We start from the raw sequence: 19,566 nt of genomic DNA on the forward strand, positions 1-19,566 counted from the left end.
ACTTAAGCATAGAAAATTAAATGTAACTTATAGATTATACTTTTCATGAAATATTACCAGTAAAAACTTTATAAAAATGATTTATTAATGGCCTTTGTTAGTTAACTATGTCGGTTTAAAATTCTATTAAGTGCTATAACTTGCATTAATTTTTTATGCTTAAGTTTCCTTTTTATTTTCTCAGCAAAATTTATTAATTAATAAAAATATGAAAGTAAAAATTATCGTTCTTTCCATTTTGCGCTCACAAATCATTATGGGAATATCCATTTACACTTATTAAAGCATGCCTGAAAAAAGCCTGTCTGCGATGTTATCGTCATGCGATGATTTGTAGATACTTTATTTTTTACCACGATATTTTCAACGACGATGTTTTTAAACTGCGATGTTTTTGAACCGCTTTATTTTCGACGACGATGTTTTGTACCATGATGTTTTAGAACTGCGATGTTTTCTCCCACGATGTTTTGTAGCACGACGTTTTCGCCTTGCGTTGTTTTCTCCGCGACATTTTCGTCTGCGATGTTTTTGCCGCGATGTTTTCGGCTGTAACCGTCCCAATAGCAAGCATCACTAGGGCCACTTCTCTATCTGTGAATGCATATCCACCATCAGCTAATTTTCTGTGTAATTCCATTAATCTTGCTAGATAGGATTGGACAGACTCATTTGGCTTCATATTTATGTTAAAGAATTCTCTCATAAGTTGCAGTACATGAAGCAGACCGAATTTTGTATGCATTTCTTTTAAACAGTTGTGTCTCTGGCTCTAATACAATCTTCGATATCATCTAGAAATGTACCTTCAACTATGAGGAATAATAGGGTAAGAGTTTCATCATTCTTTTTCCTCTCTGCTTCATTCATTTCTATTCCATATCCGGGTTCCACTGCTTTCCAACATCTCTTCTGCACCAGCACGGCACACGAACGGATACACCATGTGTGATAATTATCGCCGTTTAGTTTCGGCATTTTATAATCTTCAGATGTCATTCTTCAAGTAAATGTATCGAGCTAAATTCACAAAAAATATTTTTGTTTACTTCATCAAAGAATGGTTATCCGCTCACTTCAGATTCACAACGTGGTTAGGCTTCGGCGATCTGCGAGGTTAGGTTTCGGTGTGATCTTCAATCCTTGATCATAATGGCGTTTCCTTTTGAGCTTTTTGTGCTGATAACATGATAAAGTTTAAGTTATTCGTGGGTTAAAGAAACGACATAGTCCAGGTTGAACAATAAAAAATATATTGGGAATATTAGGTTACATGGGAATAAGCAACCTCAGCAATGCACACCAGATAGAGACTGAATGACAACAAAAACTACTGTTGCCAATTTTCATAAAGTAAATATTGGGACTGGCACATATACACATATTTTTAACATAGAAATCTCTGCAAACACATCGAATTTGGCAGTAAGAGGCATGCTTATGCATGACAAACAGCCAGTTGCATATTTTAGTAATCCAATGCAAGAAAATTATACTGCTACCAAATGGAAAACATTAGCAATTTTTTTCATTATTCAGAAATTATGAAATTTCTTTGGGAGGGAGGAATCAATAAATATTTACACCGATCATGGTGCCAGGATCTAGTTGTATTATAGAAAGTATTTATCACCAAGACTCATAAGAGAGACTCATACGCTACAAGAATACAACTTAATAATTAAGCATACTCCTGCAGAAAGAAAATATAGTTGTGGATGCTCCATTAAGAACAAAATTAAGACAAGATGAATGAACTCAAATGTGAAATATTAATTAAAAAATTTTTGGATTCTGGTGAAACAATTATCACAGAATTACAAACAGACAATGAATTTTAAAAATATTTATGAATATTAAAAATATCCTGACTATTTTGAATACCATGATATCACAGTTATTAGAAGCATAGCTGCAGATTATTAAATTATTGATAACTTTTGATTTTACTCCAAAGCAATAAATAATAATAACAAATCAAGACTGATTAGCCCAAGTGAGTTGAAAAAATAAGGAGACTGTAGTCTGGTTAAAAGCTCCAGATCAAAAAACTGTAAAAGAAAATGTTGATCAAATAAAGTGCAATTATGAGTGCATTCATATCTCTCTAAAAGAATGTTTTGCAGGAATCACCTAGTAGGAACAACGAAAGACAAACTGGAAATATGTTGAATTTACCATTGACCTGGGGAATGCAAGTACTGGAAAGAAAAAGAAAGGAGGCCAAAAATGGTGAAAGTGAAAAGACCCAAGTGCAACAAATCAAATGAAAGCCATCTGACAGGTAAAGGGTGCCCAGACAAGCAAAAAGAAAAGTTTCCAGGAAAAGAGAAAAGTTAAAAGGATCCAGCAGATGCAATGAGCAATTGAGTAATCAACAATGGCCAAGGTAAAATCAACACATGAGGAACCAGGTGCCGGAAGTGTTTTGCTGCAATGGAAAAAAGTATGGCTGCCCAACATACATTTAAAAGTTTTCATGCAAGTGCCTGATGCAGGATAAGCCACAACAATAGAAGAAGTTCTAAAAGAGCCAAAAGAGGGTTTACCGCCACATCAACAGACATAGCAGCCATTAAAGGCCCAGGAGTGCCGAAGGACGTTTTCAACAGTGAGGCCAGAAGCAAGAAAGCAGCTGGCATCTCCAGAATTTTTCCAGCTAGAAGTGAAATCGACAGGTATATGGGAGACAGGCATTGAAAGGAAAAATTGAGCATGCATGGAAGCTGAGAGAGGCCACACCAAAGAATAAGACTTCAATGCACAAATACTTACCTGTCCTGAAATGAGTTTGTTTAGAAACGGATGAAGAGTACTATAGAAGCAAAAGGTAAGAGAAATTTATTTTCCCTTAAGGATATTCAGTTTAAGTTTATATCCAAGTACAACAGTGCTGGTCATGTTTGGTTTTGCCTCAATTGAGTATATTTGAGATTTGTATGGAGCGAGACGCTTGAATTTAATTATGGATTTATCTCAATGCTTTTTAGTAAAAAAATAATATTACATCTTTGTTCCAAGGCACAATTATTTAAATTATGCTGGAAAATGTTACTTATAATTTCAGCTTTACTATCACTTCTCCTTTCCGTTTCCCCACTAGAATGCAAATAAGTTTAGACAGTATTTAAGTCGAGGGTTCTGGATTATAAGACAAAGCATGTTTCTGCCTCTAGAAGCCACATTACTAGATTTTGCTAGCTCAGATAAGATTGTAATTTTTCAGCTTGCTTTATAGCTGCCACTATTTAAATTGTTATGACACTGACAAGTTTTAAGCCCACTTTGTGTTAAATCAATTGTGTAGCTTTTGAGTGCTAGACCTGGTTTGAATTTGACCCTTATTTTCAGTTACATCGCCACAAGTGATAGTTGATTTCTAAGCATGAGACATGCATTTTATATTCAAGTTCTGATTTAATAAAAAGGTCGTTTTAAATCCTTTCAAGGCTTTGTTATTACTTCAGACCAAGTGATAATTTGCTGCAAGTCTGTTAGGAGTTTGATACTAGTTTTTTCTAAATTCTACAATGAAGTTTAATTACAAAAAACTGAGAGTATACTGTCAGCTTAAAACTTTATTAATGGAAATTCATAAGCTAGAACTTAAAAAAATCTTGATGACATAAAAAATATTGGCAGATATAAGCCAAGTTTAATATATAACAATTAGTAAATTTCATTTTAAATTCATACAAGATAAAATTTAATCACAAATAACAAGAAAAAATATTAAAACATATCTGCCCCAGATTTACAGAAAATACACTGCACAGTCCAAAACTGGTATACTGCCTAATATTGTGCAGTGACACCAAGAGCACACAGAAGTACCACAGCATGAGATGGACTCGACTAATATCTGAAGCTGGAGGTAATTCACACCATGAATCCTGCAGCCAATCCACAAATCCACAGGAGTGTGAGGTGGTGGAGATCTCTTCTGAACAGCATGTTGCAAAGCATCAGAGACATACTTGATAATATTCATGTCTGGGAATCTAGGTGGCCAATGGACATGTCTGATGTCAGAAAAGTGTTCCTGAAACCATTCGATACCAACTCTCAATGTGTGGAGTTTTGCATTTTCCTGCTAGAAATGTCCAAGTCTGTCGGAATGCACAATAGACATGAATGGTTGCAGGTGATCAGACAGAATGATTATGTATCTGTAACCTCGCAGAGTCATATCTAGGTGTATCAGGGGTCTCTCATATCACAACAACTGCATATGCCTCATACCATGACAGAGCCTCCACCAGCTGCAACAGTCCTCTGTTGACTACATACCCATACGTGTCCATTCGCCTGATGCAATATAAACAAAACTCATCAGACCAGCCAACATGTTTCCAATCATTAACAGTTCAATGGTGGTGTTGGTGGGCCCAAGCTAGGCATGAAGCTTCCTTTCGTTCAGTCAACAATGGTACACAAGTGGGCCTTCAGCTCCCAAAAGTTTATACCAATGATAGTCCATTGCTTAGTTTGCATGTTGACATTTGTTGATGACCCACCACTGAAATCTGCAGCAATTTGAGGAAGGCTTGCACTGTCACGTTTAATGTTCCTCATTAATCATTGTAGGTCCCATTCTTTTCCGAGCTTTTTCAGGCCACAGCAATGTTGGAGAGTTGATGTTTTACCGGATTCCTGATATTCACCGTACACTCATGAAATGGTCTTACGCGAAAATTCAAATTTCATCACTAGCTCAGAGATTCTATGTCCCATCTCTTGTGTGTCGACCATAACACCATGCTCAAACTCACTTAAATCTTGCCACTGTAGCAGCAGTAATCAATCTAACAACTTTGTTAGATACTTGTTGTCTTATATAAATGCTGCCGACCACCATATTTTACTGTGATTAGTTCTATACTTCTGATATTTACATACATCCGCCTACACCAGTGTATTTGGCTCTTCAGTGTATATTTAATTTTACAGAATTAAAATTTTACATACATGTATGTTATACTGCACACAGTGATAAAGAGATTTTTAAAGGGTACAACAAAACAATCATTTATGAACATAATTAATGAAAATGTGAACCATGTACATATACATATATATATATAAAGGTGAATATGAAGTATATAAACAAGTATAAAGGCAAATAAAAAGGATTACCTGATGAAGTGTCCTCTCAAGGAAGTTTAGATCATTATCTTCCCATCCATGAATTCTAATTTATAAAACAAAAGAGATAATTTTTAAAAATAATGCTAGAAATATAGTTTCTTTCATCTACAAGTGCTGAGATGTATTTTTAATAGTTCGTCATAATGTAATATAATGATCATTTATTGCAAATCATTTGCACCATTCACATATTTGCAAGCACAGCACACTTTTTATACACACTATAACAAAAAAATTGATGCACAAAGAAGGAATCATACGATTGCATTGAAACTTAGTACACATAAATGTTTTGATCAAATACGCAAATGAATAAAATCTGGTGTCCAATGAATGAAAAGCGCAATCTACATTCATTGGACACCAGCAGACGTATATAACTTGACTGAGAGCATATCGGAACTGAGCATCCAGCAGATGTACATACCTTTACTGTTCTTGAACTGTTGTTAAAAATTTCTGTTCCATTGCGATTTAGGATACCTGTCAATGACTGAAAAAAATGCCTCACCACAAGATTAGAGCTTATTATGAGCAACTGTCAGAGTTTGAAAGAGGTGGTATCATTGAACTGAAAGAAGTAGGTTGGGCAAATCAAAGAATCGCTCATCATATGAGTCGAAGTGATGCAGTGATTAGAAGATGCTGGCAAGAATGGGTGGACAATGTATGTGTGTGTGTGTATTTAATTATGGCAAAGCACACTAGGGCTATCTGCCTAAGGGGAGGGATGTCTTCGTGGAGGACTTTCTAAGGGAAACTGGCTTGTATACAAGTTACACATGGGGAAAACCATGAAAACACCCATGAAGCCAGCCCGTTCACGGGATTTGAACCTCAGACCAAACTACCAGTGTTCAGCGACTTTACCACTCGACCGCTGGTGGCCGGGTGGACAATGGCAGATTTCAGCATCATAATGGTAGCGGCTGACCTAGGGTTACAACAGATGAGGGCAGAGTGACTATCAGATCAGCTGTCACAGCAACTGATTCATCACTATAAACCATCAGACATGTGAACCGCACACAAGTATCCACCATAACCATTCACAGATGGCTGATAGAGAAAAATATATGCTCATACCGAGTGTTACACCACACGCCATTCACACTTGCACACTGTCAAGCCAGATTACAGTGGTGCTTGGCTCGATCAGGTTGGAATGATGCTGACTGGGGTCATATAGTCTTAAGCAACAAATCCCGCTTCCAACTGTGTCGTGACAATCATCGAAGACGTGTCTGGAGACACCCAGAGCAGCATGCTGATCCTGCTTTCACTACTGCATGCCCCACAGGCCCTCAACCACGAGTTATAGTCTGGGGTGTCATTTCCCTTGATAGCAGGACCTCTTTGGTCGTCATTAGAGGCAAAACTACAGCCCAGAGGTATGTTGACCTCTTTTGCTACCGTTCCTTCTGCAGGCCCCTGGCCTTATTTTTCAGCAACATAATGCCAAACCACATATTGCTATGAACTGTCTTACAGCTTGTCAAACACTTCCTTGGCCAGCCAGATCTCTCTCCCAAAGAGCATGTCAGGGATACGACAGCAGACTGCCTCTAACAGGGAATGCTGATGAACTAGCCCGATAATTGGAGCAAATTTAGCAAGAAATACTTCAAGACACCATCCAGGAGCTTTATCAGTCAATGCCATGCCATGTGGCAGCTTGCATCCAGTCTAGAGGTGGGTTAACACATTATTAAGCTCATTTTTTTATAACTATGTAACTCTGAAATAAATCATTCAATTGCTCTGATATTTTAATTATTTTCTATTCTGTACATAATCCTCCCATCCACCAATTTTTGTCTCCATCAGACAACTCCTTCTTGGTGCATCGATTTTTTTTTTTTTTTTTTCCCCTATAGAGTGTATTTTAGCTTTTACATATAAAATGATTCCTCCAACTACAGTTTCGAATAATCAATCAGATGTTTCTTGAGTTTCAAAAGGAATATGCAATCAATATGCAATTTGATTTTAATGCTCGACATGATTCTAGTCAAATATATAACATCCATTTTTTTCCAGTCACTGCACAAAAAACATTACTTAATAATAGTTGCAATTGAACTTCTTATTTTTTCTAATACTTTCCAAACTTGCTTGCAAATTATTCAGTGCTATATGATAAAAATGTCTACAGGTTACTAAGTCCTGCTATTTACTAACCATATATTGTATAGGTACATAAATATTATAAACCTTGCATAATAACAGACTCTACATATTATATGACATATTCTGTGTATATGTATAAATTATTAAATAATGATGAATCTGCATATATGTGTGTTCTTCACACTGTGAGAAAACGGCAGCATCCACAACCACCTAATTTTGAATACACACAGTCCTTCTCCTAATAATAAAATAATCATGTAAAAATCATTAACCTAGAAATACTTTTATTTACTTTGGATAATATTATTACTAGGTACCAATACTGAAGCCTACTGGACTTACTAGAACACAAATTCTATACGAATCTGTGATAAGATTTTGAAAAAAATTAGGAATTTTCACCATGTGTAATGTGAATACAAGCTATCTCCCCTCATAAAGACATCAATGAAAGAATCTTTCCTCTAAGGCAGATAAATCCTCATATGGCAAATAACCTAACCTAACCATGATCCATACCCTTCCTCATTAATTTGCATAGCCTCATTGATTTTACCTTCTAAGTGGCATGCCCTTCTTGGATCTGCTCATAAAGACCTCTATTTAAAAAGCTTTTATTAGCTAAATTTTTATTATTATTCATTTTAATCTCTGTTTTCATAAACTTCCATTGATTCAGATGATATTTACATTATTAAAGAAAGTAAGAATGCAAAATACTTTAAATTATTAACTAATATATACCAAGTGACTAAAAGTCTCATGACCGGTTAAAGATGGTTATGCCACTCAAGGGCGTTAATCTATTAACAACAGAAACCTATTCTCTTAACTGGTATTTTATGTTTCGCTACATGCAAACATTTTGCTTTATGAATTGCATACCAACCTTGAATACGATTTGCAGCTTTAATATCAAATATCTCAGGGTATGCCACACTTTTTATATTTTATTTTTTTTACATATAACAATTTAAATTTCATAATTTTTATAAAAGTAGTATTTTAAATTTAAAAATGCCCAAACATGAAGACTTACATTGTTTAAAACTTTTTTGTGATATGCCTACAACTAATGGCTGCGAAAATAAAGGCTAAGTAAGAACTTTTATGGACATGGTACATATAATTTAATATGTATCCAAGTCATGCTTTCAAGACACGAAAAAAATAAGTTGAATACTGTTGATTGCGTAACTAGAATGGAAGATCAGAACTGCTTGTATTTTTGTGTGTACCATTTACTTATAAAATAAAGAATTCTAACATTTAAATCTACTTTGAATAAATGATACAAAATTGAAAAACTCTAAACTTAACTTTATACTACCACATAAAAACACTTTATTGTGTACTGCATATTTTCCAAAGGATGTTATAACAATAAAACAACTGCTTTCTCATCAAATCACTGAAAAAACAACTGACTCCAGTGATATATATTCCGAGATAGAAAGGCTAACTACAAAACTTAGAAAAATATAGTACAATTAATTTAAGAGCTAACTAATCCTACCAAAAAAAAAAAAAAAAAAAAAGGGGGGGGGTACAGCTATTCTAATTCTAGAAAAATGTAGAGAACCCAAGTCAATTAATTATAAACATATCTCTTGGCTAATATTTTTAGCTTTCAAAAAAGCACCATAGGCAAATTTTAACTTAAAAAAGTAAACTAATCATAGCACAAATAACCTATTTTTTTCACTACTCAAAACAAAGACACTATTAGTTTCAATGACAATAAAAGAGTAGGTAGAAAAGAAAATCATTGGAGACATGCACAGTTGTTTAGTACTGCCATTGTAAAACTTTGATTCTGTCTTCATAGCTAATTATAAAAGCACACCTATCCTCCTAGTGTAAAAAAATATATGCTTTTATTTATTGCTTTTCACATTTACATAATTTGGTCAGCTCATATAACATTTAACTTCTTAAAAATTTTAAATGCATGATATTATTAAAGCACTGTTAAAAGTGGGGAAGGGATCACATATTTTCGGTTACTTCATTTGCTTCTTTTTAAAAGAAAATTTTACACTGAAATTGGTTTTAGTTATTTATTATTTAATTATTGCTAAAATAACCATAAAAAGACTTTCTGCATCATAAAAGCATACAGTGCCTGCAGACATTTATGATCCTGAAGAATTGACCATTGTTTTAATATTTAAATGAGAACATAGCAGATAACTGTACATACATATATTTAAGAAAAGAGAATTATTCTGAGAAGATTAGTTGATGAATTTTAATTTTTTGGAAAAAATGTGCAATTAAAGGCCATACAGCATCTGAAAACTCATCATAAAAGGCATTGGAATTTTTAGCTATTTATGATCCAATTGCAGTTAATTTAAACATACATTCCATGATTTACAGATATACCATCTGATAATAATTTTATTAATTCTAAAACAGCTGCTACTAAAAAGAAAATTACTGAATTAGAATAGCTAAGACAACTTCCATTGCAATTTTGTCTTTTACAATATGATACATGGCAAACAAAATATAATGCAACAATGTTGAAGGAAATTACTAAAAAATATCATCAATTTGCATCTTTCTGATATGGATATGGATCATATTATACTAGGATTATTCCAATACATAGAAAGAGTAACAAAACTTTACACTGTGTAAACATAAAGAACTTGAGGAACTCACATATTTAATCAGATAAGTACATTCTAATAAATATTAAAAAGTGCTCAGATGAAAAGTTTTAAGAAGATATTATTTCATTAAGTTAGCATTAAAAAAAGGATTGTAAAACACAAATCATTTACAAGAAGGCTAACAGGATTTGACTAACAAACATAGGATCTGACTTTACAAATGTTTAAAGTTATTCTGTAAATAATTATTAATACAATTATAAAAAAGATTTACTCATATGTTACAAATAGGTAAAACAAATCTTGAATCAGAGATACATTTAACTAGTGAGAAACATAACTTCTTAACTTTTAAAAATATTATTAGATTGCAAGAATAATATTGAGATCGCCTAGCTCACAAACCCAAGTTTCTTCACTAATTCAAACTCTACACATCTAATTTAAATACGTGGTTAGAACTACCAATGAATGACAATACTGGGGCATTGATTTCTGAATACTGGGGAAAGACAGTACTGGGACATATTTTGCTAAACTTATGGTCAAACTGTAAGCTAATAATTTCTTTTATTTTCAAACCTTACCAGTGGCCAAATGGTTAAGCCCACTGAACATTGGAAGTTTGAGTGCCTAGGTTTGATTTTATGCGAATGGGCTGGCTTCATGGTTGGTTTTCATGGTTTTTTCCGCATGTGTAACAAGAGTACAAGCCTTAGAAAGTTCTCTACTAAGTCATTACTCCTCTTAGTTTGATAGCCTTTGTTTGCTTTGCCATACTCAAATAATCTAACCTTTCATTTAAAAAAAAATTATGTTGTCATTAAACACAGGTACTAAAACAACAAGTTTGAGGGTTTCAGAGCGTACATACACAATATGAGAATCTATCATTAATATGTTATTTGTAACAGATCATTAATCTAAAATAATGTAATTATAATAATTATTTTGACTACTTTTTAAATTTAAAAATATTTAATTTTATGGTCATGGAACAATAAAATAAAAGTCTTCAATGTGTAATAAAGATGTAAATGTAAGGCAAATGCTTCAGAAAATATTACTAATATTTACTAGCCATTTTGTTTCTGAGCAATTAACCTTTCTCTGACTTAAAAAATTACTTATTTTCATACAAAATGATTATAATTAGTGATAATGAACTTAAAACAATAAATTCTAGTTATTTATTTATTTATTTATTTATTTTTTTAAAGTTTACCTTTGGAATGCTTCTTTTCAGAATTCAAGAGTAACTTATCAACATTTCAGGGCTCAGTTTTCCTTTATAACATTCCTGCTGTATACATTAACTGCTTCTTTGTGGAAAATGTTATGCAGATAGAGGGGGTTACCTGTTCACAATAAAATCATCAAATTAAGTAAAGGATGTAACAAATCAGTATTACAAATAAATCAACAGCACAATTGAAAAAGAAAGTTCAATAATTTCAAAAATATTTAACTTTCTTCACTATGTGGAAAGAAAAACCAATTATGTCTGATTAGCCAGATTTAATGTATGTGCAAACTGAAAATAGTTTTGAATATAGATTATCATTACATTCTAGATTTTCAGGAATTAGAATAATTGAACACATTTTAGAAATAATAATAATAATATTATAAATATTTTCTAAAATAATAATAAAACTCTAAAATTTCTCTACAGGAAAACTGCTTTTTGTTGAAAGCATTAATTTGTTTGTCTTTAACAGGAAAACTGCTTCTTAGTGTGTGTGTGACTATGGCAAAGCCTCGAGGGCTATCAGCTTGCTTCTTAGTGAAAATTGTTATACAGACATAGTAAATTATCTGTTCATAATGAAATCATCAAAATCAATGAAGAATGAAACAAATCAATATTGCCAAAAGCATAACTGAATAGCATAATTGAAAAGCAAATTGCAAATTCAATAGCATAATTGAAAAAGAAAGTTCAATAATGTCAAAAACATTTTAAACTTTTTTTATAATGCAGAAAGAAAAACTGATTACGTCTGATTTGGTGGATTTAATACAATGACAAATTTAAAATTGTCTTCAATATGGATTATCATCACATTCTAGATTTTCAAGAATTAGAATCACTGAACACATTTAATAATAATAATATACGGAAATATTTTCTAAAATAACTGGGGAAAACCACAAAATCTTTTCTAAAGTTGACAAAGCAAGAACATTATCAAAATTAAGTATTTTAGCTACTTATCTAGAAACTCAGCTTTCAGAACTATGTATCTTTAAAGATCTTTTGCAGCTAAAAGAACTACCACTAGATGTATAGATGCCTCTGTAATTAATGTTTTAAATTCATATAGAGTTTTAGTCTAACTGATCAGCCCCCTGTCTGAAAAATATTCATGAGGCAACTCGTTATGTTGTTTAGGCTGTGTCAGCCATCTGTGGCTGACACTAGACTTTCCGTTTAGGACGCATCAGCCATCTGTAGCCGACACTAGACTTTCTGTTTAGGTTGCGTCAGCCATCTGTGGCCGATACTAGACTGCTGTCTGACAGTGTGTATCATGATATATAACTATAAAATTTACACTTTTATGGAATTACAGAAAATTTATTTAAAATTTACTTAATTTTGATTCATTACAGGACTAATGGATTTCATTGAAATATGGTAAATATAAAAACGGTTCTCCATTACTGCTAATACAAAATGTGACAACTCTCTTAGTCTTTTTTTCTGGCCATTACTCCTGACCCTACAATACCAGCGCTTTTAAGCGGCACGCGTGGCCTGAATGGGATTGTCTAAGAAATACGTGTGGCGCTCAACGTGTTAAATAAAATTTGTAATTTAATAGAGATCACAAAAAGATCAAATGGAATCATTCACCGGCTTTAGAATGATTTTCCAGTATATTCCTTTAGATAATACAGCATATAAATTAACAGCACGCTCATACAGAACTATTTTTATATGTAAAATGATATTCATTACAAAGCAGCAGCAATTCGGGCATCATGAATGCAGAGCATTTTCTTATATGCCCAGAACTAGATATAGAGTCTTAGAAATGTGGTGAGATGAATAAACTATATTGGAATGCCAGAGCTTTCATGAACTCCTGGTAAAGACTACATCTCCTATGTTCCTTTCCTTGCAGTTTAAATTTTAACTTTTACTTTTGCTCCCATGTTCATTTATTCTGATTCTTACTTTATAAATGTTTGTTATTTTTTATTATTTATCATTGTTCTTGTGTGATACTTGAGCTGTTTTATATGTTTGGACTGATCTTCCAATAAAGCTATATGTAACATAATGCAGCAGCCATATAAAATTAATGTATTTTTTCAAGTAATGCCTATAACAAAAAAAAAAAAAAAAAGTGGGGTCTTCAATTTTGGATCTGCGATAGTAGCAAAACTTGATGGAAATCATTACACAGCACAAGATAACTTTCTGCATTTCAAGAGATTTTTTAAAGTTTAGAACATGACATGCAATCTTTTAAAATGTTTTAAACAGATCATATCACAATCAGTCATACTAACTTATAAAAGTCAAAAAACAGTCATACAAGTTAACAACCTCAGATATGTACAAAAAATATTTCATACTTACATATTCACACAGCCTCCTTGGTGCAGTTTGGCAATTTTTTACAGAAATAAAGATGATTTGGTAAATTTTTGGATTGCAACATACTAGTGCTATTGCTAAAGAACTGTTATGTGCATGGTTGTCAGAGTTTGAAGACTTCTCAAACTTTGGTGACTTCTACTAAAGTGATTACGATAATACGTAAGTGCCAAATATATACAGAAATATGAGAACACAAAAAATGTTCTAAACAGAGAAATTCATTATTTTCAAGTTTTAATGATAATGCTCACTCTGGTGCATGACACACTGATGTTAGCAAAATTATACATAAATTGCTTGAAAAAATAATATATATTTATGTATTATTTGTAGCTTATAAATATAAAAAAAAACTTTTAAATTCATTTACTAAAATATGTGTAACACTAAAAAAAGTGTTTCAAGCATGAGTTAAAAAAAAATAAAAGACGCATTGCTAAATAAAGGGTTCAGAGTGTAGTAAGATACATTTCTTTCTCTCCCCTCTATTTGCAGAAATTATTAGTTATTTTATAGGTCTAAATTAGTTATCAGAAGACTGCATTACATATTAATAACTTCATTGGCATTTTTAGTTTCCACAAGGTTACTGACACATACATGCACATTTAACTTAAATATATGATAAAAATATGGCACATAACTATTTTATCAGAAAACACTACAGCTACAAAAACTAGTTACAGTTGTTTTATTACAATGCCAGAAACATTATTCATTTCTGCAGATTCTTCATTATTTAATTTCTTCAAATACTATAATACAGGGCAATAATATTTTGTGGCAACAGTTTGAAAAGTGAAATGGACATTCAGAGTAATTCGACGAAAAATCACAAGACGAAAACAAGTCCTTCCTCAGGGACAAGCCCCTTTCGACTAAAAAAAAGACCTGAAAAGGTTTCAGATTTTAAATTATGTCCAAAGGCGCATTTTTTAAAACATTTTGTGTCTTACCTTTATTTATTAAATATAATGTTCTTCGCACTTAAACCATAAAATTCAATTAAACAGCAATATTGCAAAATAATTTTAAAATGAGCGTATCTTTAGAATTTCTGATACATGGTCTCACGCACTGGAGATAATTTTTTTTTTTTTTTTCTGTACAGTGTTGCCACTGCTCATTTTGAAATCGTTGAGCTTGTTAATAAAAAGTACATCAAAATGTTACAAAACATGAAATTGATAGTAAAATAAATTCCAAATTAGGGATTCTAAATGGTCATATTTGGTGGAGGATTACACTATTCAAAATTTGATGGCTCTAGGTACCGTTCTTTTATCACAATGCGAGAAACATATACAAATTTACACAGATTCTTCATTATTTAATTTCTTTAATATAACACAGGGTGATAATATTTGGTAGCAACAATGAAAAGTGAAACGGACATTTAAAGTTTTCAACGCAAAATTCCAAATGGAATTAATAGCCCTTCTGGGCTATCACCCTTTGGCCTAAAAACCTGAAAGCTTTCAGATTTTATATTATAACGAAGAGGGCATTTTTTTAATGTTTTGTGTGTTACCTTTACTTATTAAATATCATATTCTTCACATTTAAACCATAAAATTCAATTCAACAGCAATATCACAAACTATTTAAAACAGCATATCTTTAGAGTTTCTGATACACGAGGGAGATAAAAATACCCCCTCCCCCGTATAGTGTTGCCATTGCTTGCTTTGAAATCATTGAATTTCTTAATCAAAAACTCATAAATGCATTACAAAATATGAAATAGATAACAAAAACAAATTCCAAATTTGGGCTTCCAGAAGCCCATATTCGGGTGGAGACATACATTATTCAAAATTTGCTGGCTCTAGGTATTGTTGGTTTATCACAATGCGAGAAACATACATAGTTTCGTGCAGATTCTCCATTATTTAATTTGTTTAAATATAATGCAGGGCTCAAAAATTTGGCGGCAACAATTTGAAAAGTGATTCACGATTTAAAGTGAATCAACACAAAGTGCCAAAATGAAATTAATAGCCTTTCTTGCAAATTGCCCCTCTGGGCTAATAAATAAAAAAATAAAAAAGGCCAAATGACATTACTCTGCAGACAAGCTTTCATAGGTCATTATGTCATTGATGACTCCCATATGTCCCAAGAAACATGCAAAAATGAAATCATTGAAATTATACTTGAAAAGATTTAAAAGAAAAAAAAAAAAAAAAAACTGAAGGGTTTCAGATTTTAAATTACATCCAAAGAGGCATTTTTGTAACATTCCGTCTGTTATCTTTACTTATTAAATATCATGTTCTTTCCACTTAAACCATAAAATTCAGTTCAAAGAGCAATATAGTTTTAAATTGAGCATATCTTTAGAATTTCCGATACAGAGTCTCGCATGCGGAAGATCAAAATGATTTTCTGTGCAACGTAGGCATTGCTCGCTTTGAAATCCTCAAGTTTGTTAATCAAAAATTCGTTAGAGTTTTACAAAATACGAGATCGATAATAAAACAAATTCGAAATTTAAAAATTAGGCTTCCACATGCCCATACTCGCAGTAGAATTAAGTCATTCAAGATTCGACGGCTCTATGTACCGTTGTTTTATCATAATGCGAGAAATATACATACAGATGCAAGAAATACATGCAGATTTTTCATTATTTAATTTCTTCAAATATAATGCAGGACTCTTAACAGTTGGTGGCAACAGTTTGAAAAGTGAAACAGGCATTTATAGTGAACCAATGCAAAATCGCAACGAAAACAATAGTCCTTCAGAGGCAAAACCCCTTTGGACTATATATATATATATATATATAAAAAAAAAAAAAAAAAAAAAAAAAAAAAAAAAAAATTCTTTTTAAAGTGTGAAGAGCCATGCAATGAGTAGAATAAAAAAAAAAATTATATTTTATTTACTATGATGTTCAATGACCATATATCATACATATGGATTATATTTTACTACTATCCTAAAAATCAGCACTAACTGGGTTACATCAGTGAGCTTTCTTAAAAGATAGCAAGTATACTTTCAATTACAAATCTGACTAAAGTCTATTTCTTGCTTACTCAGATATTATTTGATACATGAAATTTTCAAAAACTAAAACAAGATATGCAACTTACACTCTTAACAGAACTGGATTCAGTTATTTGATTAGGCAGCGCACATCATGTACTTTTACCTCTGTACAGTTATGGACATAAAAGTCTGCATTACAAGGGTGGCTTTCTAATCTATTCTATACAAGAATTTCTGTGGCCTTCTAATATATTCCATTTCAGGTTGGATTGGGGTAGAAGAAAATGAGTCTTGGTAGGAAATAAATCATAATCAACAGAATACCATTTACTCATGACATTTTGGGAGAATTAAAAACTTCACGACCAAACCCATAACAATCAGATGGGTTAAAAGAGAAGTAATATATTTCTCATGTCTAAGGAATAAACTTACTGCATAAACAATAACTTGAAAGCAGAGGGAAGGCTATCTAAAATCCCAAAACATATTTTTAACAGGTACTATTAGATTTTTTGTCTTTTTTTTCGGGGGGGGGTAGGAGATGGAAGCATTAAATATTAAAATAAAGATATGATTATAAAGAGGAATATTTTATTCATTTAAGTTTTATACAGCTCTAAGTTCATATAATTCTATTCCTTATATATAATTTGACATCAATAGAGTCAATGAATTCAAGTGACAGTTATTTCATTGCAATTTTTTTAATAATATAGTTACTTACCAGAACTTAAAGCATCAAACAAACTTATGCCTCCTTCTTTAGATAACAACAAATACTATCGCACGGTACGCATATACTAACAAGCACAACAATCACTTTATCGCAATATATCAATTATCGCAATATATCAAACAGAAAACGAACCATTCGTTACTAGGGTTATTTTACAGAAAGCAGACAGTTGTTTATTTTATCTTGATGTTGAAAATTTCCTTATAAAACTTTAATTAAACAATACTTCAAAACACAACAAAAAATTAGTAACTATTAATTAAAACTACCAACACAAATAAACAAACCTGTACATATTTCGAAACGCGAACCGAAACTTTTCAATCTGTTGCCAAGTGTTTCGCAGTTATTAATATGAAACTGCAAAAATTCATGACCAACAAAAAGCGAAATACTTAGTAAAATTCTGAAAGCTGAAGATAAATAAGAGAATTTTCTAAGATATCATAAAATATCTCCTATATGTTTAGAATCGATTAAATTCTGAACAACGTGGAAGGAAAGTGAATCTTTCTCTTATTTATCTTATGGACCTCATCACAGTCTTGGCCTGTCACAGTAAAAAAAGCTTTCTTTCAGGTCAAAATCCTATACTTGAGAGACTAGAACTTTGCATTTATTGGTGTCGTTGTATCTATAAATAGAAACTACAAATTTTAAAGTATTATTTAAAAAAAAAAACTCATGACCTATCCATTCCCATCATTTGAGTTTTTTAAATATTTTATTCTTCGGAGGCAATATCCTAGAACGGTAATGCACCGAAAGGAATTACTACTGTTAAATACACGTGTTTATGTAATAAATTTAAAAGATGGATAAAATATTCTCTTAGTATTTATTTCAGTATAGTAGCTTTGTAGTTATTCTTTAAAATCATTCTTCAGTATGAAAATAACTTCAATTTGCGAACGTGATTTTGTTGTGAATTGTGTTACAAGAAAAAGTAAACGATTAGATGGAAGGGATTTATCTCAAGGACGTAATTTGGAAATAACATTCGGCCAGGAAAGAGGTTGTTGCCTTGTAATGCAAGGTAACACTCGTGCCCTGGCTCAGGTATCTTCTGAGGTTACAGAACCGAAACCTGCAACACCTACAGAAGGTGCTCTGTACATAAACTTAGAATTCTCTGCCATGGCTTCTCCCGAAGCTAAATCTCTAATGAGAACTTCCGATGAAGCAGTTGAATATCAGAGATCTCTGGAAAGATGTGTGCGAGATAGTAAATGTATTGACTTGGAATCTTTATGCATTGTAGCAGGAATGAAAGTGTGGACAATTCGAGTAGATATTCACACTATCAATGACGATGGAAATTTGATAGAATGTGCCAGTATTGCAGCTGTTTCTGCTCTTGCTCACTTCAGGCGTCCAGATATCACTGTAGTGGGTACAGAAGTGACTGTCCATTCACCTGAAGATAGAGAGCCTGTACCTCTTAATTTACACCATATGCCTATTACTGTAAACTTAGCTTTATTTAATCAAGGTGAATATATCCTTATTGATCCAACAGAAATTGAAGAAAAGGTCTGTGATGGCTGCTATATCATAGGCATGAATGCACACCAGGAAATATGTTTTATACATCGGCGTGGTGTTTTATTATTACAGGAAGATGTTCTGCAGAGGTGTGAGAATGCTGCTGTTCAGAGGGCACAGGCAGTTACTCAGATTATTAGAGGAGCTTTGGATGATGATGCTTACAAAAGGGCTACAAATGCAGCAGTTGGGCTTGTAAATATGTTGCAGACTGGAACTATTTTGGGTGCAAAATGTCCTCTTCCCGAGTTTGATTTAAATGCTCTTAGTAAACATAAAGATGTTGAGTTGCCTCCTGCAGAACCTCAAGTTATTACTGTACAAGATAATGATACAATGCCAGTTATAATGTCAGAGATTAAAACTTCTGATGTTAAGGAACGTGCTTTGCGCATTTTGAATAAACCTGAAATGGCAGTTTTTGAAGGTGGAGTTAGTAAGTGGGGTGTAGAGCCAGAAGTTGAATCATCAGATGAAAATGAATCACAGAACGAAGGAACATCAGTGAAAGGAAATAGACAAGGCTCTATGAAAGAGGAAATAGAATTTGATAGTGAAGAAGAAACAGTGTTCATTAATGAAGATCAAGTTGATGTAAAAACCAAATCACGGGGATGGTATTCAAGTGATCCATTTGCCTAAGTGTTCTTTGCAGTAATAATCATTGTAAATAAATAGTGTATGATGAATATGTTTCTCTTTTAATAAAGATTACATTTAAAAGGAAGAAAATATTTTTTAATTGTTCACTTTTTAAAGCATACATGTAA

The 19,566-nt window shown here is 32.4% G+C and overlaps 2 protein-coding genes across 7 annotated transcripts in view; one reads left to right on the forward strand and one right to left on the reverse strand.

The window, feature by feature from the left end:
• LOC146998682 (uncharacterized) overlaps positions 1-17,587 on the reverse strand; it is a 146,829-nt gene extending 129,242 nt beyond the window's left edge. For 2 of the 6 annotated variants that reach the window (XR_015039679.1, XR_015039678.1), the window contains exons 1-3: positions 17,240-17,587; positions 11,128-11,260; positions 5,137-5,191 (exon numbers count right to left, since the gene is read on the reverse strand). The gene's annotated coding sequence lies outside the window, so the exon portion shown is untranslated. Of the gene's footprint in view, positions 1-5,136; positions 5,192-11,127; positions 11,261-13,494; positions 13,654-17,239 lie in introns of all 6 variants that reach the window. The other 4 variants (XM_085811549.1, XM_085811548.1, XR_015039677.1 and 1 more) reach the window with 4 other exon arrangements.
• Positions 17,588-17,993: 406 nt separating this feature from the next.
• Rrp45 (exosome complex component Rrp45) lies at positions 17,994-19,528 on the forward strand. Its single transcript, XM_035369259.2, has one exon. It carries the CDS (start codon positions 18,140-18,142, stop codon positions 19,436-19,438), a length of 1,299 nt encoding a protein of 432 aa, XP_035225150.2. The 5' UTR covers positions 17,994-18,139; the 3' UTR covers positions 19,439-19,528.
• The last annotated feature ends 38 nt before the right edge of the window (positions 19,529-19,566 follow it).

The sequence above is a fragment of the Stegodyphus dumicola genome, chromosome 2 (genome assembly GCF_044657685.1).
Source record: "Stegodyphus dumicola isolate Sdum_Otavi_A_Nest chromosome 2, ASM4465768v1".
Lineage (NCBI taxonomy): Eukaryota > Metazoa > Arthropoda > Arachnida > Araneae > Eresidae > Stegodyphus > Stegodyphus dumicola.

What these genes read in the sequence shown, in the direction of transcription:
- Rrp45 (XM_035369259.2), top strand. Translation starts at nt 18,140, where the DNA reads ATGAAAATAACTTCAATTTGCGAACGTGATTTTGTTGTGAATTGTGTT.